Source organism: Triturus cristatus, chromosome 10 (genome assembly GCF_964204655.1).
Source record: "Triturus cristatus chromosome 10, aTriCri1.1, whole genome shotgun sequence".
In the NCBI taxonomy this organism is placed as follows: Eukaryota; Metazoa; Chordata; class Amphibia; order Caudata; family Salamandridae; genus Triturus; species Triturus cristatus.
Genome location: NC_140593.1, coordinates 605,449,870 through 605,472,070, shown reverse-complemented (window position 1 = coordinate 605,472,070; position 22,201 = coordinate 605,449,870). Strand labels below are relative to the sequence as shown.

At 49.0% G+C, this 22,201-nt stretch overlaps 1 protein-coding gene across 4 annotated transcripts in view; it reads right to left on the bottom strand.

Annotated features, from left to right (window-relative positions):
- CLEC16A (C-type lectin domain containing 16A) overlaps positions 1–22,201 on the bottom strand; it is a 645,672-nt gene that overhangs the window by 545,332 nt on the left and 78,139 nt on the right. For all 4 annotated transcript variants that reach the window (XM_085632123.1, XM_085632125.1, XM_085632126.1 and 1 more), the window contains exon 4: positions 9,879–10,027. In XM_085632123.1, coding sequence (XP_085488249.1) covers positions 9,879–10,027 — 149 coding nt within the window. The remainder of the gene's footprint in view (positions 1–9,878; positions 10,028–22,201) is intronic.

Below are 22,201 nucleotides of genomic sequence, written 5' to 3'. Positions count from 1 at the left end.
TGTTCCACTTAAAATTGGGTCGTAACACAATTTCTTTAGTGGCTGTTGTGAATTTGCAAACTGTACATGTACCACAGGGGAAATGTCCTCTGACCGGTGGTAAACCCCAAAGGGTGGTGTGTGATGGGGTAGTGTACTTCTTGGGTCTTGTATGGATCAAGATATCTCTCAGGCTACTGGTTCTAGTGTAGGCAAACCTAGGCACAGGTATCCGTAGGTCGCCTGTGTTTAGAATGCCCCAATGTTTCAAGATAATCTTTTTGGTGGGGGCAGAATTAGGTGTGAATGAAGTTACACATGTGATGATGTCCTCAGGTTGTTTCTGGTGTACTTCTAGTGGTGCCTCCCTAGGACTATTTAAGGCTCTCTTCATGGAGTTTTTTATCACCACAGATCGCAATAGCCTTCTCCTATACCAGAGCCATCACCCCAGAGCGCTTAAAGATAACCTTCCCGTGGGACAATTCCTACGTATTAGGCGCAACTGTACTTCCACTAATGACTATAAACTAGAAGCCTCCTCTTTAGCCAACAACCTAAAGACAAGGGGCTATCCACACAAGGTGATAAAAAACTCCATGAAGAGAGCCTTAAATAGTCCTAGGGAGGCACTACTAGAAGTACACCAGAAACAACCTGAGGACATCATCACATGTGTAACTTCATTCACACCTAATTCTGCCCCCACCAAAAAGATTATCTTGAAACATTGGGGCATTCTAAACACAGGCGACCTACGGATACCTGTGCCTAGGTTTGCCTACACTAGAACCAGTAGCCTGAGAGATATCTTGATCCATACAAGACCCAAGAAGTACACTACCCCATCACAAACCACCCTTTGGGGTTTACCACCGGTCAGAGGACATTTCCCCTGTGGTACATGTACAGTTTGCAAATTCACAACAGCCACTAAAGAAATTGTGTTACGACCCAATTTTAAGTGGAACATACAAAAACACACTAACTGTAATACTAAACAGTGTATTTACCTGATTACTTGCCCCTGTGATCTACAGTACATAGGGATGACCATGCGTCCAGTTAAAATCCGCATAACTGAACATAGGAGTAACATACGTTGCCAACGCACAACTACAAGACTATACAGACATTTCGTGGAGACACAACATACTCCCGACTCATTACACTGGGTCATACTAGAATCCCATGCACAGATTTCTAAATCCTCCCTATTCAGACTTGAACAGAGATGGGTACATAGATTATCAAGCCATATCGAGGGTCTCAATGATGATATACCCTGGAGCACCCTATCCTAAACTGGGAACTGCATGCCCTAATATCCTGATCCTACTCCACTCTGATGTTTGGTCCATTCCTTTGAATAGTCAATGCTATTAATTTTCTCATTGGCAGGATACGAGGCTCCTGTTTCCCTGTGTTCCCCAGTTGCTATATATGAACACTCTTTCAAGCATTATTCATATACCGATGGGCCATTCTACGCATTGTGTGATTACTGACACACCATTTCTTACACCTGGACCTCAGGAAGTTGGATTGTATAGGGACTACAACATTGATACTCAAACCACACGCCATGTTGTAGACACACGGATTTCCTTATCTACGTCCTCATGACACAGCCCTCAAGCTATGCAGTGCTTATACATTACCAATGATGATCCACAATCTTCTGATCGATATTCGACTGTTTGAATTTCACATGTGTTAATATGGTTACACATCCAACGCCATTCGGCAGTGGTTTATTTATACCTGCATCATCTGATGCAGCGTATACGGTACGACAAACGCCACTCACCATTGTGTCGCCCCCTCCTGGATTATTAGTCCTGCAGTTATAATTATTGTTCTGATCTTTGACCCTCTAGTTCATGAGTCAAAAGCTTTGGACACATTATGGTGGGTCACGTACTTGTTTACACTTCGTAACCCAACAGCGAGACACGTCACCTGTCCCAGAGACAACGTCACGAGGTTTCTCAGCAACTAAGACGCACCTCCGTGCCTGGGACCAATCACATGACTGTACTCCATTAGCGTAACACGTCACGACGTGCTTCCCGCACTCGATGACGCACCCGGAACCACAGTATATTTTCTCGTACTCCCTCTCGATACCCACCACCCCGGTTCCTGGCGGTTTGGGTAGGTCGTTTCCCTGTACGTGAATCCACGTCGGTGATTACTGAATCTAATATTGTTTTTTCTCCCTACACCCGAGGAGCCACATCTGCCAACTGACCACCGGAACCCTCCTGATCTATTCAAACAGATTCCATGTACCGAGGCCAACACCCCCTGACTCGATCTTGGTGTCCGGTACGGGTTGATCGGCCAGGGCTATGGTTACTGTGGCTCTGCCCTGCTACCTTCTACCCCCCACAACGGTGCCACCTTATGTTTGGTGACTTCTTATTATTTTTTCCAAAACATAGATACTATTAACGATGGTTTTCAAGCAACTTTTATGTCCTCTCTAGGACCCAATTGGTGTCCCTTTTAGCCGCCAGCACCGTTGCTAACAACAGTAGCAACCCTTTTAGGTGAGTCCTTTTCCATAGAATCATTGGATATTAATTTATCTTTCCCTACCCCACACTCCCGAATGGCGTTCGAGACACTACTATGTAATGAAATTGTGTGTTGCACGCCCGAGCACGGTGATCACTTACGACACAATTATCCATAGTTATGTACAGTACGAAGAGTTACTTTTAATTGTTATAAAGAGTTTCTTTCTTCCCCAACAGGAACAAACCATAAGAAGTGGTATGTAGAAATCACTTTACCACGTATTATTGTAGACAGTCTTATTTTGATCCTGATGAATTGCCTTGATCCTCCTGACTATCACGGCAAGAAACATGTTGATCATATAGAGTAGAGCTTATGTCTAGATACCTAACTCCTAGCATTTAGCCACTCTACACATTTTTAACAGGGCAGTTGACCTTTGGAATAAAATTGAAGTAGGACCAACTGACCCCCTTTTAAAACCCACTTTTCTGCTACATCACTTCACACTAGGCCCCTCACCCCCAAGCACCTTCGGCAGGAACAAAAGATCCCCGACAAAGAGCCCCGGTTTCGGGAGCCCGTCAAGGATTGCAGCGCCGACTTGACGAGGGGCAGTGCTCATATGATGAAGCATGACACCTAGCTTGCTGGGTGTGTGAGAGCACTAGTTCAAACTAAGGGAATTTCCCTCACTTTCTTCTGATTGGTCTCTCTTATCATTGATCAGCTGAGGTACTCTCTTACCTGCTCTTCTCCGCCACTGTACACGAGGAACTTTGTACCCTTCTTTGTTACCTGTTTGGGCCTGGGGCCTTGGACCCGAGTTGCGAAGCCTCGCCTTGGTCGTGATAGTGGCAGACGGTGATCTGGTGAAAAACCCCAGGGGATAATCGGCTGTTGGATCGGGCGGCTCCCCGGGGAACGATCTGCAGTTCTGGTGGTGCCTGGCCTTCTACCTAAGCGGGATGCCCTGACCGTGCCTCCTTCCGCCTGCCTTTTTGCCTCCTAAATCCTCGTGGACGCACTGGGGGTGCCTACACCGCCCGTCCTCTAGCCTCGGCGGGCTCAGGGTTCCACCACCATGGGTAAAGACAGGGCAGCCAAGCAGACACCCGCAGCCACCCAAACTAGGACGGACCAATTTATGACCTCCGAGAGAGGGACAGGCCCCACCGGCGAACCGGTTCCGGCCCCCGCCACAGACCTTGCTGCCATCCTGCAGGCCATCAATTCGTCTCGCGCCTCCCTGGAGGGTATGGTGGGAGAGGTTAAGGTGGATGTCGCCCTTCTGAGGCAAGATCTGCGCAACGCCACCGCCCGCATCTCGGAAGCTGAATCGAGGTTATCTACCGCTGAGGATGATATCCGCCAGCTGCAGGACCAAGTACGAGAACTGACCACCCACGCCAAGGAATTGCACCGCCGGGTCGAAGATGCAGAAAACCGCGCCCGGCGCAGTAACCTCTGCCTGGTGGGATTCCCTGCAGGGGGTCGAATCGGGCCGTGCGGATGACTTCATGGAACGCTGGTTTCAATCCTGGATGCCGGCGGACAGCCTGTCTGCCTCATTTGTGGTGGAAAGGGCCCATCGCTCCCTGGCCCCTAGGCCCCCAGGAGCGCCCCCCCCGGCCTTTCATCCTCAAGATCCTTAATTTCCGGGACAGAGATGCTATTCTTCGCGAGGCCCGGCGCGCGGACACCCTCAAGTACCAGAACCACCCGATCATGATTTTCCCGGACTACACCCGAGAAGTCCAGGAACTGCGGCGTTCCTATACTGAGGTGAAACAGAAGATGCGCTCCATGGGCCTCCAATACCAGCTTCAGTTCCCGGCCCGCCTTCGAGTCATCTTCCAACACAAGACACTATTTTTTGATACACCCCGGGCGGCCTGGACCTGGTTAACGGAGGAGCAGCCCCTGCACCGCTCTGGACACGGATCACCTGTGGGTGGGCGGGGGGGGCGGGGGATGCCCCGGTCATCGAGAACCCAACGACGATGCCGCACGCTGCCCCGGGAGCGCACAGACGGAGAGGTGGTCAGCACACGCTCCATGGGGCGTCCACGCCGGGGGTCTGGGGCCTCTTCTGCCTCCTCTGCTGCCCCCACCAGTCCCGCGGCTGCGGGGCGGCGGGCCGCGGCGCCCCGGCGGGCGGGCTCCGTGGCCCGGCCTGCCGTGCAAATGGACACCTTGGACCTTTCTCGCAGCCCTACCATTTGACTTCCTTCTGTTGTCTGTGTTTTGTCGGGGGAGGGGGGGGGGGGGGGGGGAGATGCCCACCAGGTTGCGGGCGCTCGACACTGGGCTGGGGTGCTCCGTTGTGCTTGTTGCTCTCGGCCAGGGCAGGTGAATCAGGCTTATTCTGCTATATTAAGGGGTCCAATAGTGCTCAAGCCCGAGCGTTTTAGCTTGGTGGTTGTTCCATTTCGTTAGGGCGACAGATGCTTCTGGTTCCGAAGTATAGGGTGGGGGGGTGGGGGGGGGTTGGGGTTGGTTCTTCCTCCTAGGAAGGGTTTTGTTGGTAGAGGGTGAACGCTTCTCTGTTGTTGTTCCACGGCATCATGTTTCCTTGTTTGTTGACCTGCTCTCCTGTTCGATGTCCCGCTGTCCCTCCTCTCTGGGAGCTCGTGCAGCCGCACCTCCCTTGACCAATTCTTTTGTCCTCGACCATGGCTGACACGCCCGTTCCTAAGGCCGCCGTGCGCATATTGTCCTGGAATGTCAATGGTCTTCTAGATCGTTTTAAACGCATGGCAGTCCTTAAATATGCTCAGCGTGCTGAGATCGATGTGCTCCTTCTTCAGGAGCCAATCTTCTTGGCAATAAATGTCCCTTTCTCGCCCGTTACGGCTACGACAGTGTGTGGCACTCAGGTTTTGCGAGGGGATCCCGGGGGGTGGCTATCTTACTTCGACGGTCCTTTCCCTTTGTATTGACTCAGGTCCATCTAGACCCCCAGGGCATGGCGGTTGCGGTTTGTGGTACTCGAGGGGCGATCCCTCACCTTGCTGTCCCTTTATGCGGCACCGTCCCTTTTACCGATGGCCCTTTCCTACACCGCGGGGCTCCTCCTGACGCTTCCGGCGGGCTCGCTCGTTCTTGGAGGAGACTTTAATGCTGTCTATACGCCCCATCTGGACTCGACAGGTCCCTTGCTAGAGCCGCTCGCGCGAAGCAGCTGTCGAACTGGGCCAAATCTCAAGGCCTGTGTGATGTCTGGAGGATCTGGCACCCACAGGCTCGCCAATACACCCACACTTCGGCGGCGCACCACTCTCACGCCCGGATCGACCTCATCTTCATCCCGTCTACCGAATGCGTGGGGGTGCAGGATGCACGCATTCTTCCGAGGGGCCTGTCAGACCACTCGCCGGTGCTCCTTGCTCTCGGCCCACCTCCCCTCTCTGCCCGCCCGATATGGCGTCTTAACGCTTGGCTCCTTCAAGACAAAGCTTTTCGAACAATGGTGGGAGGTGAGATAGTTAATTACTACTCTCACAATGCGGGCTCCGTCTCCTCCGCTGCCATCCTTTGGGAGGCGGGCAAAGCGACTGTTAGGGGGGCTGCAAAGGGGCATGTGCAACAGCAGAGACGTAGACAAATCCAACGACTCGCGGCTTGCGAAGCTCAGGCCTTGGAGCTCGAGCAGAACCAGGGGGCGTTGGGAGATGGCACGCCGACTGGCCTTTCTGCGGGAGGAGATACGCCTGCACTCTCTGGAGGCGGCGAAGACTCTTTGGCGCTCCTCGGTGGCCCGGGTCTACGGATGGGGGGATAAAAATGGTACACTCCTTCACCGGCTGGCTACTTACCCCCGGGCAAACAGGATCATTCCTGCCATCAAAGACTCCGTAGGCGGGACCCACACGGTCTCGGTGGCAATGGCCCAAACCTTCGCAGACTATTACTCCCAGCTATACCGGACCCGGGCGTCGGAGATCTCCCTTGCGGACTTGCTGGGGACGAGCGGGGCGGTTCTCGGGCGGTTGGGACAGGAGGTTTGTGAGACCCTCGAGTTGCCCATTACGCTGCAAGAAATTGAGGAGGCGATTAGCCGCCTGGCATTTCGGGAAGACCCAGAGACCAGATGGTTTCCCACAGGAATACTATGCTCACTGCCGTGAGACCCTGGCCCCGAGGTCCCCGAGGCTTCGGGACCTTTTTGCAGAAGTGGTGGAGATGGGTGGAGATGGGCTCATTCCCGCAGGAAACGGACACGGCCACTATAGTTGTCCTTCCCAAGACGCAACCCCCATCTCAGTCTTGCCCGGATTACCGGCCGATATCCCTCATTAATACTGAGCTCAAGATATACGCCACGGTCCTTGCGCAGCGGTTGCGCCCGTTCCTTGTCTCATTGGTCCATCCGGACCAATGTGGATTTATGCCAAACCGGGGGACCAGACACTGCCTGCGGCGCTTGCATTTCGCCCTGGCACACCGGGAACGCCTTTCCCCCTATCTGGCCCTTCTGCTGGTTGACTTCGAAAAAGCCTGTGACTCAGTGGGGTGGGACTACCTGGGTGACATCTTGGAGCAAATGGGCTTTGGTCCCCGGTTCCGCGCCATGGTCTGTGTCCTGTACTCGAGCCCGCGAGCCCGTGTGTTGGCCAATGGGGCTCTATCCCGCCCGTTTCCCATAGGTCGGGGGATGCGACAGGGATGCCCGCTCTCGCCCCTCCTTTTCGCCCTGGCCATGGAGCCCCTGGCCGTGTTGATCCGGTCGGATCCCATTCTCCGTGGGTGGGACTGGCCGGGTAGGACCCCTGACAAAATTGCTCTATACGCGGACGACGTCCTTCTATATCTCTCTGATCCGGCGGTCTCGGGGCCCCGGGTCCGCCAGATTCTTTGCCGGTTTGGTCAGGCATCGGGTCTTCATCTGAACCCTAAGAAATCCGTACTGGTCCCGCTGCACCCGTGGAGGGTGTGTTTCGACTGGCAGTCAGATATTCCCCTTCGGAGGCTCTCCTTTAAATATCAGGGGATCTGGGTCACCCTTCTTCCGGAACTCTGTTGGGCCCTCAATGGGGCCCCTGTGGTCAATAAGACCAGATCAGATATGGTTAGGTGGCAGTCGCTCCCATTGAACCCATTGGAGAGGATCGCCCTCTATAAGATGATGATCCTTCCCAAGTTCCTATAAATGCTACAAAACACTCCGTACCCCTTCCCCCGCCCGTGGTTCCGGGAAATGGATAAGATGGCGACTAAATTTCTTTGGGATGGCGGCAGACCCCGCTTAGCACTGGACCGCTGCCGGGTCCCCTCATACGATGGAGGCCTGAGCATGACTAACCTTTACTTGTACTATTTGCCCACCCAGCTGCTGGTGATTCATGACTGGTTCTCGAACGGGTGGGATGATTCGGCCTATAGACTCGAGGTGCAACTCACCGGGTTCTCATCTATTCAGAATATGCTCTACGGGGCGATGGTCTCCCGGTCGATTCCGGATGTCGTGCAGGCCCCTTTTCTGGTGTGGCGCGCCGCCTTGCGCCATACCCGTTGGTCGGGAACAGTGACCTTGGTCACACCACTTTGGCACAGGACTTGGCTGCGGGAGGTGGCGGGGCTTGAGGGATTTCGAGCGTGGGATCTTCTAGGGATCTCCTGCTTAGGTGATGTCTAGCGGGGGAGCCACATGTGTTCCTTCCAGGAGCTTCAGACCAGATTCTCTTTACAGTCTTCGCAATTCTATAAATACCTCCAGCTGCGCCATGCGATCCAGTCCCATGTCCCTCTAGATTCCAGACTACCCGCCCATAGTCCGCCCGAGGCTCAGGTGATGCTGGGATGTCTTGGGAGGGGGGGGAATATCCCGTATTTATAAATCTCTGATCAACAATACCCCGGTAGATTGGAGCGGATTGCAGCAGCGGTGGGAGACCTGGGTGGGTCCCTTGGACGAAGCGGACTGGAGGGACGCCCTTATGGCACCCAGAACGCTTACCACTACAGCTAGACTGCGGCTCATCCAACTTTACTATCTCCACGCCGCATATCTGACCCCGGACCGCTTAGATCGTGCGGGCCTCCGTCAGGACGCTTCCTGCGCTCGATGTGGGTTAGATCCGGCGGACTTCTTCCACATGGTATGGTCTTGTTCCCGCCTGGAGAGCTATTGGGACGCGATTGAAACTGAGTTAGCTGAGGTCCTGGGATGGGAGGTTCCCCATGACCCTAGAATGGCTCTGCTGGGCATAACGGATGGGCTAGACGGGTCCCGTAACGAAAAGTACTTTCTAACTACTGCGCTAGTGGTGGCCAAAAGGGATATGGCGGCCGCATGGAAACAACCCGACCCACCTAGAGGTGCTACCTTGAGAAGAGGGGTGGACTGGTGTGCCGCTCAGGAGCGGACGTTGTACGCTGTTCGGGGCTGCCCCAAAAAATTCCGTACAGTATGAGGAAAATGGCTTGGGGGACTGTTTTAAGGGGAGGGGAGTGCAGGGGACGGGGGCGGAGGGCTGGGGCAGAGGGGAGGGTCTTGCAATTGATTGTCAATGCTTCCATGACAGATTTTATTGATGCCAAGTTAATCAGACTGTTGTGTGTCATCCTTGATTTTGCTTTCTATAAAGAAATAAAAATTTGCTTATCAAAAAAATAATTAGAAATGTAATAATTGAAGTTACTCTGTTATTGTAATTATTGATGCACTTTATAATTGTTTTTGTTCACTTTAATATGCAATATCCTGTAATAGTTATTATTGATGCACTTTATAATATGTTAGAATTACTATTTATTGCATGATCTAGCCCATGTTTGATAGACTTTACAATTTATTTTTTGATATGTTCAATGTATGGTGAACTGGATTGGTTTTATGACAACTATGAATGTGTATTGGTAAATTATTAATAATATTCGTGGTACAGTCTTTTTTATATATTGTGCGATTGTGAAGATGTTTTGATTGCAATGATTTTTATTAATCAAGCAATTAGGATCTTATTATTAATTATAGAAACACTATAAGTTAACCTCTTTTCATCATTGTAGGACTGCAGCTTAGGTACAAAATATTCCGTTCATCATAAAAAGTAATTTGAAAGATATAGAATGGGCTAACTTATATGGCTCATTGCTTCAAAATCAGGCAATATTTTCCGATGTAGGGGTCATTAAGATTTCCAAACCCTCCAGCATAATCAAAATCTGTGCAGACATAACTGCTCTACCCCCCACCACCGACACCATTTCTTGGTCAAATAAATATATTTAGTTACATTTATGCACGCTACATTTTAAAAATTAGGCCATGAGTCGAATGGAAATGTCTTTAGTTTGACCTTACCCTAAGCAATCAAGAGAAATAGCTTGCGCCTGGGGCTGATAAAATGGTAAACTGCTTAACTTACCTCATTATAAAAGAAATGCACAGTGTGATTGTTCAGTTTCAACGAAAGTGTCTTTAGGAATGAGATGTAGTAAGCCATAATTTCTTCATCAGAAAAGTCAAACTTGTGAACAATAATTGAATTGACATGGTTGTTGGACAGCAAATAGTCTGTAACACAAAAAGATAATTACATATTTAAAAAGTTACATTGTATGGAAAAATCCCATAAGTTATTAACAGCATAATATGTTAAAACTGCCTTTATTTATTTTTAGATAGTAACACTTTTTCCTAATAAAGTTATCAACATAGTGTGCATAGAGAAAAGATCTGTTTCATGATTTCGACCTGTTCTAACATGGGTGGGAGAGTTCGAATATTGGACTATGCCCAAATACTGTATTCTGGATTTGTTAAGAAATTTATGACAATTGAAAATCAATTACTCATAAAAAGTACATTTTCTGGAAACAACAACTAATGGAGGGAGAAACTGGTACTGCAATGCTGGCACGTGTTAACACTCACTCATTACACCAGAGGTTTGTGATTGCTAAGGAGCTCTTTTAAAATCTCAGTTTGCTTCAGAACAGTGGTGGATATTGCAGCAGTGTTATTATTTTAAGTCACCCTCTTTTTTCACAGGCTTCATAATGCCTGATCATGCTATGTGCCCATGTTAGTAACAAATTGGGTTTGCCCTGCTGCAATATCTTGCTCACTGAGCCAGCACTATTAAGCAGTGTGTTCCTGTTGCCAGAGCCAACACTGATTAGCAGGGCACTAATTCCCATAGCCAGCACTGTTTAGCAGTGCACATGATTTTTGAGCATTCAATAACTGAAGTAGATTCCTTTCCGCAGTCCTTCTAATCTTTCACCTCTTCTTTAAGTCCCATTGTTTTATCCCTGGTTTGCTTCCACCTTTTCCTAATATTCATCACTTTTCATTGTACCGACTTGCATGTTATGGCTATGTATTAGGTTCTCTTCTCTTTGATGTTGCAGCCTACCGAGTTCCTGGGTGGTAGTCTAAATTAGTCTGCACAGCTCCCAAACACTGGGGTTGCTAATCCTAAATAAGCATTTTTATAGTTACCTTTATAACTTTACCTAAGTATGTTATCACCTCAATACAATTCTCCTTTGCATGTATGTCCTGCTTGTGGATAGATGACACAGTATTGGTAACAGTAAGTGGGGTTAGGAAGTTACTGCTATTTAGATCAACCACGCAGATTTGTTTTAGTGGTTTACCCCACACCAGTCTTTCAGTGATAAATTTCCAGTTGCTTTGCATTGCACACCCGGGATGTTAGCTGACCTGGAAGCGCAACTGCCCTTTTTTTCTGGTGCATATTTACTCTGTGTTACCCTGTGAAGGAACTGCCTATTTGGTTGATCATCACCTGGGACTCCTAGAGTTACGCTAAACAGATTTAAATTCCCTACTATTCAATGGGAATGCCTTAGTAAGTTTTGTGTAAAGTTGTTTATGTATGTACTGTTACCACATATGCTGTATGGGGAAGGAATGTATGGTGTTGACCAACAGAGAACATCTTACATGTCATGACCTCCGGGCGATTCAAATGACTTTGCTAGTGTATACAGACAATCAATCAATGGGGGTTTTGTAGAGCGCACTACTCACCCGTTAGGGTCTCAAGGCGCTGAGGGGTGGGTGTGAGCAGCTCCGTTGGGGTCATTCGAAGAGCTAGGTCTTGAGGTCCTTTCTGAATTGGTGCAGTGTTGGGCTTCTCCAGAGGTGAAGGAGGAGATCGTTCCAGGTCTTGGCTGCGAGGTGGTAGAAGGACCTTCCACCTGCCCTGTTCCTGTAGAAGTGTGACAAGGTGGCTAGGAAGAGGTCGGCTGAGCTGAGGTTTCTCTTGGGGGCTTAGAAGATGTGGTGGTTGAGGTATTGGGGTCCGGTGTTGCAGAGGGCCTTGTAGACGTGCATGAGCAGCTTAAAAATTATTCTTCTGGCAACGGGAAGCCAGTGGAGGTCTCTGAGGTGTTGGGTGATGTGGTTGTGCCATGGGATATCGAGGATTAGTCTGGCTGCGGCGTTCTGGGCAGTCTGGAGTTCCAGCGGAATTTTTTGTTGATTGCCGTAGTCCAATCTGCTGGTGACGAGTGCGTGAGTGACCGTTTTCCTGGAGTAGGAGGGAGGGTCCACTTGAATGTCTTGCGGAGGGTGTTGATGCATGCGGAGGAGACGGCGTTGATCTGGCGATTCATGGTGAGCGGAGTCTACTAGGATGCGGAGGTTACGTGCATAGACCGTTGGGGAGGGTGGGTTTTGAGGGCGGGGGGACACCAGGTGTCATCCCATGCAAAGGGGGGTGGAGCCGAGGATGAGGACTTCTGTTTTCTCCGAGTTGAGTTTCAGGCAGCTGTTCCTCATACAATTTGCAACAGCTTTCATCCCTTCTTGGTACTTGTGCCTGGTGATGTCAGGTTCCTTGGTGAGGGAGAGGATGAGCTGGGTGTTATTGGTGAAAGTGACTATGTTGAGCCCGTGGTTTCAGACAATGGTTGCGAGGGTTCAGAGTTCAGACCTATGACGTTAGAAGGCTTTATCAAACATACAGCATGTAAACACAAACACACTTTTGATCATGTAGAAGATTACTGGTGAGTGCAAGTACAAGCAGTAATTAGACATTATATGTGTTGAATACTCTTCGCTGCATCTCCGTGGTGTGTGTTTCCTACATGCTTGTTGCATATGCAGCATCGAACACACCATTTGAATTTGTACCGCAAACTTTCACGGCAAAAGGTTTCTTGGTGTTAAACAATAAATATTTGTTACCCAACTCATTGGTGCTTATTGTTTCTACAGCGGAGCCTTGAGGCTGTGAACATGGGCTCTAACAAAGATCATTGTAGTGGATGCATTATAAGTCCACTGAGGTATAGACACATTACATACAGGGCTCCGGGCCCCACTTTACAATATTTTACATGATCCTTCCGATATTGCCGATTATAACAGATGGGGCAGATGTACACAGTTCTTATAAGTGAATATTACATGTACACTGTGCCAACTGATTACACTTGTGAATATCCTTTATAGACTGGGGATATTTTACAGACGTTTACCTGATAAACAACTGCAAATAAAGCAGATAATTGTACATGTGGTTTGTGCACACAGGAATAATAGACATGCCCTTTGGGAGAACAAACACACTAATATCAAATACGCCCAATATCTTCTGAGTGCATATAAACCTGAATATTAGGCTGACATAGTACAATATACTGTTTTACAATTATGGGCCTGATGTAGGCCTGGGCAAGAGAAGAAGGACTCTGCCAAGGTAATATCTGTCATATTTAGTGTGGTCAATGAAGAAGACAAATGTTTCTCTTCTAAAATACCCTTGTTTACCATGGCGAGCCACTCTAGAGGACAACACACAATATGCTAGAATATCAACCACCAACAGCCTTTCTGCCACAAATATGAGCAAAGGCAGTGTGTGCTCAATATAGCTGTTCATCGTCACTGCCCATACATATATTTAGTCTCCATAATTGTTTAAAACGTTGTCCACAATATGTTGGATATGTAACACTTACCTATTTGTGAAAGATCACATTCATTTCTTTTGCAAACTGTCATGAAGTTAACTCTTCCAGACACAAAGAAGAAACTAAGAGGGGTGGACAATCTGCCTTGAAATTTGGTGGAGGTAACTCCATACTTGGTAGTAACTGGTGGCTCCAACATGAACTCCGGACGAAAATCCATCAGCTGCATTCCTACCACTTAGGGTATAATAGTGTTGGTATTTCGCATGAGGTGTAGAGCTGGTAACCATTAATGACCGATTTTCTGTTAGTGCTTTCCAATAAACTGGCCACTCAGTTATGTATCTGCACTGTGTACACATGTAAATGTTCTTCATGCTAATTATTATAGGAATACTTGTACAATAATGTTTTTTAAAATGAGAGTTGCATTTACAAGGTACACGTGGTTATTACCTATCAGGAACAAATCAAACGTTTATCTAGATTTTATTCGACTTCATAGCCAGATGGAAATAATTGTGATGGTCCTTCTGGTTGGAGGTCTGTTTCTTCCATAAACTAGTGTCCAGGTTATATGTGCACCAAAACCCATAGACATGGGGGGCGTGGCTTGGGAGCCGAACATGGCGGACGCGATTCTGTAGAGCTCCACTATTCGCTCCCCCTAAGGGCCAAAATCCTGCACTATCCTGGACCCTGAACTCGTCCTCTGCAACGTTCCAGACTGTGGGGCCGGTCGCGGCCAGTCGGCAGTGTTCGAGGCCTATTGAGTCTGCGGCCCGGGGGGCGGCGCGCCTGCGGCAAGAAGTGCAGCGGTCACGGCTGTGGTGGGCCCGCGCGTGGCGAGACGGCGGCCCATCCTGCCTTCCGCGGATCCTGGGCCGGAGTGGGGTCGCCGTGGCAGCTGCGGCGCCGTGGGAAGAACAGCGCACAGACGAGGCACACAGGGAGGCTCTCGCAGCAACGCCATAGCCGGCGCCCCTCCCCCACCCGCCGCGTCATGGCTCCATGCGGCCTGGCAGGACGCCTGGGTTCCTGTGTCTGGGTGAAGGGGAGCTAAGTCCCCGGAGAAGTTGCAGGCAGGCAGCGGACCTCTGGTGCTAGAGCACATTCTCTCCCCCCCCCCCGACCCCCCCCATTTGTGGATCATTGGACAGCCCAGTCAAAAGAGACGGCCAGGGTGATGAGGGGCTGCCGGAGGGCCTGCCACTGAAGCGGCGAACAGCTTGGCACCTGTGAGGCTCCAGTGGGGATGCAGGAGAGCGGCCAAACCCAGAGGCTGTGGTTGCTGGGTGGCCCCGACTCTCGTGAGGGTCTGGCTCCTGGCGATCTGGTGAGTCCCCGTACTGCGGCGCTGCGGCCGCCATCATCCGCCTTCAGGTACGGTGTTTGGCTCCTTCTGCACGACGTTCCTGGCTGAGAGATTGTGGCGCAGGTGGGTCCCTGTGAGATAATCCGCAGTGCGTGTCTTGAGCTGCGACGCGGCCTAGTGCTGGAGTCTGGTTGGAACTGCTATAACCTACACCTGGAGTCATCTAGTGCTGCTGACTGTATCGTTGCCTCGTTGCCGTCCAGTAGCCATGGGCAACGATAAGCAGGGGGCGGCAGCCCCCAAGCAGCATACTCTGGGCCGCTTTACCACTACTTCTAATCCTCCTGCGGGGGGAGAGGGGGTTTGAGTCCATCAAAGGCCTCTCATCGGATGCAGCGAAATTGATGGAAGCCATCACACAATCGCGGACGGCCCTCGAGGCTCAGATCGGGGCCGTGGAAGTGTCTTTCCTCCGCCAGGATCTGCGAAAGGCAGTCAACGACATTACTGAAACAGAAACCAGAGTCTCGACCGTCGAAGACACAGTCACTGGACTGCAGTAGAAGGTGGACAAATTGACCACGCAGACGCAGGAGCTAGCGGCGCGGGTCGAAGATGCGGAAGGATGGGCCCGCCGCAATAATCTGCGCCTAGTGGGTTTCCCGGAGGGCTGCGAGTGGACCTCGATGGAGAAGTTCATTTTGGACTGGCTGCGGGCACTACTGCCCCCGGAAGACATGTCCTCCTGTTTCGTAGTTGAGAGGGCCCATTGTGCCCTGGCTAAGAAGCTGCCGCCTGGGGATTGCCCAAGACCTATGATAGCCAGTCTCCTTAATTATGCTGACCGGGATGCTGTACTTCGCTATGCCCGACTTCATAAGGATAAAACGGTATTCGACTTACACCCCATCATGGTCTTCCCTGATTACACAAAGCAGGTGCAGCAGCAGTCTTTTGTGGCAGCCAAGAGACGGCTGCGGGAACTGAATCTATCCTATACTTTGTTGTTTCCGGCCCGCATGAAGGTGATGTACAAGGAAAAGACATTCTTCTTTGATACCCCGGAAGACGTCTTTGTGTGGACTGATGAGACGTATACTGAAACCACACTCGGCTCCTCCTGTGGACTCCGATTCTTCCCAGGGCTCACATCAGAGCGGCCGACAGGGCAGAGATGCGATATCCCGGCGCAACCGCTCCCGCTCCAATTGGCGTGCCCCGGAGCCGACAGGATCCAGAAGCTGAACTGCATTGGACACAGTATTTGTTTTCTATATGTTTCTCTCTTGGGGTGGGAATTGTTTATGGGCGGGGGTCACTCAATGACTAAATAGTGTTCGGTGAAGAGGGGTCCATAGTACAGGCCCTGGAGGGAATGGACCGAGGTTCGCCCTGATAGTTTTGGGTTATGTTGGGTAAGTTCGGTGGGGAAGGGGGGGGGGGGGGGGGAATCCATTGGAGGGTCCGCTTGGGTCATCCTGTTGGGGGCCTGGGATGGGTTTCCACCGCGACAGATACTCCATGTTGCAGGAAGTATGGGGAGGGTGGATGGCGGGGAGTTGGGGGACTTTCTCAGTTGATGGTCATTTGTATTGAATGTTTCGCACCATGCACATGACACATTGCTACACTCTACGCGCATCGGCCATTGCTATTCTGTTGGCCACCTAGAGATGGCTCATGTGACAGGTAACCTACCTACAGGGGAACTCAATATTCTCGCCTGAAATGTGCGGGCTTGCTTAATAAAATCAAATGGGGGCGGTGCTTCACCAGGCGAAGCGATAAGCTGCGGACATCTTACTGCTCCAGGAGACGCACCTCCTGGGCACGAAGGCCCCTTGCCTGACCCGTTATGGATACTCCACGGTTTATCATTCTGGTTTTACACGGGGGCGAGGGGTACTGCCATACTCCTCCATCGTAGGGTGCCACTCCAAATCACACGTCATTGGCTGGACCCAGGGGGACGTTACACTGTGGTCCCGGGTACTGTAGCTGGTGAACAGATCACACTAGGTAGCGTGTAAGCCCCTCTGCCTCTAGGTCAGACGTTTATAGATAAATTAACGCAGCTATGGGGGGGGGGGGGGGGAGATCTTCCTGGCGGCCTTGTGGTGCTGGGGGGAGATTGGAACGACATTATGGGTCCACTGGATAGGTGGCGGGCCAGACAACAGGATGCACCCCCGGTCACATCCGAATTTAATGTACTCGCACATACCCTGGGATGGGCAGACACGTGGCGGGCCTTACACCCGACGGAGACCGGGTTTTCATATGCGTCTTCGGCTCACCGAGGCGGTCGTTCAGGCTTTCGCTGATTTTCACGTGACATTATATGAAGCATGAGAGGTTATTTCCGAACCCCTCATAGAAGTCTTTCTAGTGGATATTCCTCCCCGCCGTTAGACGCGCAACGCGAGGCACTGGAAGCTCCTATTTCATTGGAGGAACTGCGGTCTGCTCTCTCTAACACCCATCCAGGCCGTGCGCCGGGCCCGAACGGGTTCCCGTGTGACTTTCTGCGGCCTCATCTAGAGCTTCTCGGGCCTCAATTACTTGCGGTGATCCAGGATGCCGTGGAACAACATATTCTCCCTCCAGATTAGAGACACGCAGAAGTAGTGGTGTTTCCCCACCGGACGACCCGGGCTCTTACCGTCCCACTTCCTTGCTGAACTTCGAGCCCAAGGTGCTGGGGAAGATCCTAGCGGACCGTCTCTGTACCTGTATACAGGAGCTGGTGCACCCGAACCAGTCGGGCTTCATGCCGCAACGCTCTACCAGACATAATATCAGACGTGCCCATAATGCGGTGGCGGAGGCACACCGTCTGGGACATCCTGCAGCAGTTCTGTTGGCCGATATTGACATGGCGTTTGACTCCTTAAGTTGAACATATCTTTTTAACCTGTTGGAGGCGGTCAAACTGGGTGAGGTCTACAATTGGGCTGAAGTATATGCGCGCAGACGCCAAAGCAGACCCTACGGGAAAACATCGGATACTGATACTTCACCAGCTAGCAGTGATTCAGACAACACCAGGAATAGACCCAAACCCAGCATGGAGAAGACACTTACAGGAACGACACTTTTTTGATAATGTTTTGTCTGACCCTCAGCCACAACTTGTAAACACCTTGGTCGGTTTGAAATGCAAAAGTACCTACATGGCACCAGTCAGCCACAAAGTTCTTGATACCTTTGAAACACTGGTTAAACGTGACCTACAGAGGATCTTCAAACAACACAAAACATCACATCAGAACTTGACAACCAAAGATAGAGCACTTCTTAAAAAATTGGCAGACAATCCAGACCTTGTGTTTCTTAATGCTGACAAAGGGGGTGCCCTAGTTATAATGGATTCTTCTCTTTATAAACTCAAATTGGAAGAACACGTGCAGGATCTTACAACCTATTCCTTACTCGATTCAGATCCCACATTTCACATACAATTGACTCTACACGACATCGTGGACAAGGCGGTCCGTTTGGGCACCATCGGAAAGAAAGAACAAAAATTCTTCACACAAAATTTTCCAATCCGTCCCACCTTAAGAATGTTGCCGAAGATTCATAAAAACCTCACTGATCCACCCATGAGACCGATTGTTTCCACCCGTGGCTCTCTCCATGAGCCCGTAGGTAAATATCTCGACACACACCTTCAGCCCCTGGTACAAAAAATGTCCACCTATGTAAGGGACACTACTCATTTTTTGAACATCATTCATGAAAGTGACATCAAATGGGACATAGACACTTATTTTTGCACCATAGATGTAACTTCGTTATACACCTCCATTCCACACAACCTTGGCATGGAAGCCATTGAATTTTTTCTGTTACAGTCATCAACACCTGAGGACCACAAGATATTTTTACTTGAATTACTTCACTTTACGTTATATCACAGCTATTTTTGTTATGACAACAGATTTTATTTGCAGCTTAACGGCACATCTATGGGCAATTGTGCAGCTCCCAGCTACGCACAATTGTTCATGCACAAATTTGAACTTGACCATATCATCAACCAGGAACAATGGAAATCACATTTACTGTTTTTTTACGCTATATTGATGATATCTTTTTGATTTGGAAAGGTTCTGAACAACCATTAATTGAAGCAATTGATCCACTGAATGGGATCAATGAACGTCTGAAGTTTACCTTCAACATTCACAAAACTGAAATCAACTATTTGGATGTACTGTTGTATATCAAGGATGATCGGATTGAAACAACTTTATACAGGAAAAACACAGACAGGAACAATCTACTGCATTTCTCTAGCTTCCATCAGCCATCCCTTAAGAAACATTTACCGTATTCACAATTCTTAAGGGTCAAAATGATTATCTCCGAACCCTCCCAATTGGCACAACAAACCTCTATTATTGGAGAAGCGCTTCATTGATCGAGGATATCCCAAAGACACACTAACAACCTCCATTGAACGAGTTGCGGTCAGATCCAGATTACAATTGTTGAACGCCACTGACAGCAAGAAATCCACATCCAGATCTGTCATGGCCACCAAATTCTCCACTGAAAGCTTCAGCATCAAAAAAGCTATTCTGAGACTCTGGCCTATGTTACAGGTTGAACCTGATTTCAAAGATGCGTTTGTGGAAAGACCACTTTTCGCATACGAAAGAAGCAAGAACTTAATGGAATTTTTGAGGTTTCACCCTTCTTCTGATCCCGTCTTACCACACAAAGGAACTGTACCCTGTTACAATTGCGGAAATTGCAACAATATCATCAAAGGCAACTTTACCCAGCATCCTACACATGGGTTTAAAATCAAGCTACATGTCACGGCTACGTGTGATTCAAAAAATTTGATATACATGCTCAAATGCCCATGTGGCCTTGTTTATATTGGTAAAACCGAGAGAAAAATCAAGGTTCGCCTGACTGAGCATAAGAGTAACATTCGTAACAAGAATCAGAAATCTACCGTAGCAGTTCATTTCCTAGCCAAAAATCACAACATCAGCCAATTGAGGTTTTTGGTATGCGAAGTCGTACCAATAAAGGATGGCAGAGACAATCGGAAATTCCTACTCCAGAGAGAAACAGCATGGATTTACAAAATGAATTCATTGGTGCCACACGGACTCAATGACCGCGTTGAACTCAGCTGTTTTTTGTAACTATTGTACTTTGTACCCTGTCCCTGTTTATCTTTATTTCACCTCATTTACACTGACTTTTGTTTTTCCAAGTTTGGATGTCTTCCACATACTTTTCTCTATTACATTTTTTTCATGGCTCTCGCTTTTGCTCTTTTCTTATAAACTTAATTTCCTTTTAAACTTCTTTTAAACTCATTTTCTTTTAAACTTATTTTCTTTCAAACTAATTTTCATTCATTCATTTAATACCTTCGTTTTATCCTTCCCAGTTCACTACTACCTCAGTCTCAACTTTCTTTTTACTTTAGTACCCAGATTACTGTTGTATGCAACCATACATTAATAGCAATCATTACATGTCGTTTTATACCTGTTTTGACTAGCTTTGATCACTTTGCATATTGACACCGTTTTTCACCTTTCCAAAATGGCCGCCAAATTAGGCTCTTATATCTACAATTCCCTCTTCACTCTCTACAACCCAGTATACCTCTCGAGGTTTGTTTCATGCGGACACGCTGACTGCTTTTGCACATGGGGAAACGCTGATTGTTTCCGGTACACTTTTCACCGAGGTATGTTTTATAATGTGACGTTAGTACCATTCGTTTAAAATTTATACGTTGATTCACTCGCAGTCACTGAGTACTTGGTAATTGCACTATTTTCCTAATAATCCTCCGCATTCACATTCCGGCACGTTTTTGCAATCACGTTTTTAACCTCGTACACTGACTCGCAGTCACTAAGTATTTCGTATTTGCACTTTTCTTAGCAATCTATCGTACTTGCATCCTGGCACGTCACTGCAATTACTTTTTCAACCTCGCTCATTTCTTAACCATATTCGTTCACCTTTACTCTAACTTGTCCTCTATGGTTTACACACCACTCGCGACATAGTTTGTTCCACACATGGTATCCCATTTCACCTTTTTTACTTTGAACATCTTACAACTTTGGGTTTTTGATTCGTTCGGTTACCGCTATTAATACTCGTTTGTTTTTGGCATCTGGTGTTTAATGGGTCACCTTCATTAATACTTTCCATATTTAGATAAACAGGTCGACACATCTCTCCTTTATTCATATCTTTATAGGACTTCTCCTAATGAAGGGTAGAACCATACCCGAAATGCATTGAGGATTACTTTATACGTCCTTGGTTCTAGTGAATTACTTACCTTGCAAATGGCAAATCTCATGACTTTAATGAAGATTGAAACACAGATGAATTATCTACAATAAAAATTTGAGTTACAAACCACAACGTAAACCTTGAACTAATCCTTGCAACTTCGTTGCCCTTTTTGGCTGTGCTATAAGGGGGACACCACTCAACGTTGACTGGTGAATCTACACACATGTTCATCACGTCCTGGTTTAGAGGACGTTCTCCTCTTCAGCACGCCTCAACCTTTTAACATTACTCACTCAACTTTGGTGTGCGTGGTTTCAAAACAGTATTATCAGGCCTCACATCTCCTGGTGATAAATGACTGGTGGGACTGCTAGCAATCCGACCCCGCATACGCGGCGGAACGTCTCTTTATGGCCGAGACCCCATCGCTTCACCTTTTATACAGTTCCTCGCCCTTGACGGAATTTCCCCCTGCATGCAGGACAGCCATTCAGATCTGGAGACAAGTGATCTGACAGATGGGATGGTGGGCAAACTCACCAGGGCCACGCCTCTGTGGCACGGCACACACCTCCGGCCAGTTGCAGCTTTATCCGGTTTGCGCAGGTGGGATGACATCGGGATTTCGGTGCTGGGAGACGTTAAGAGGGGATCCACTCTCAAATCTTTTCAGCAACTACAGGCTGATTTCGACCTCCATAAAACGCAATTTCATAGATATTTGCAACTTCGATATACTATATCTCCTCTGATAAGGGACCTCGCGGGTCTCCCGGAATTGGGGGCCCACAAGATCCGTCAAATTTATCAAACATTGACTACATACTCCACAACCACTCTACACAGGATCCGGGCGGTGTGGGAGGCCGATGTACCCACGCTGACAGACGATGACTGGGCCGAGGCACTGGCTAGCCCTAGATATTCTGCGGTCTCTGCCCGCTACCGGCTGATCCAGTTCAAATACCTCCACAGGGTCTACTATACTCGTCTCAGTCTATACAGGATGGGGGCGGTGCAGTCCCCTATGTGCCTACGCTGTGGCTCCGAAGAGGGGTCGTTTCTCCACACTGTGTGAACCTGCGCGGCTCTGCAACACTTCTGGGTGGGCATAAGGTCCTGTTTGGGGCGGGTACTGGCTTGGCGCATTCCCACCGACCCCTGTTTGGTACTCCTACACAGTACCGAGGA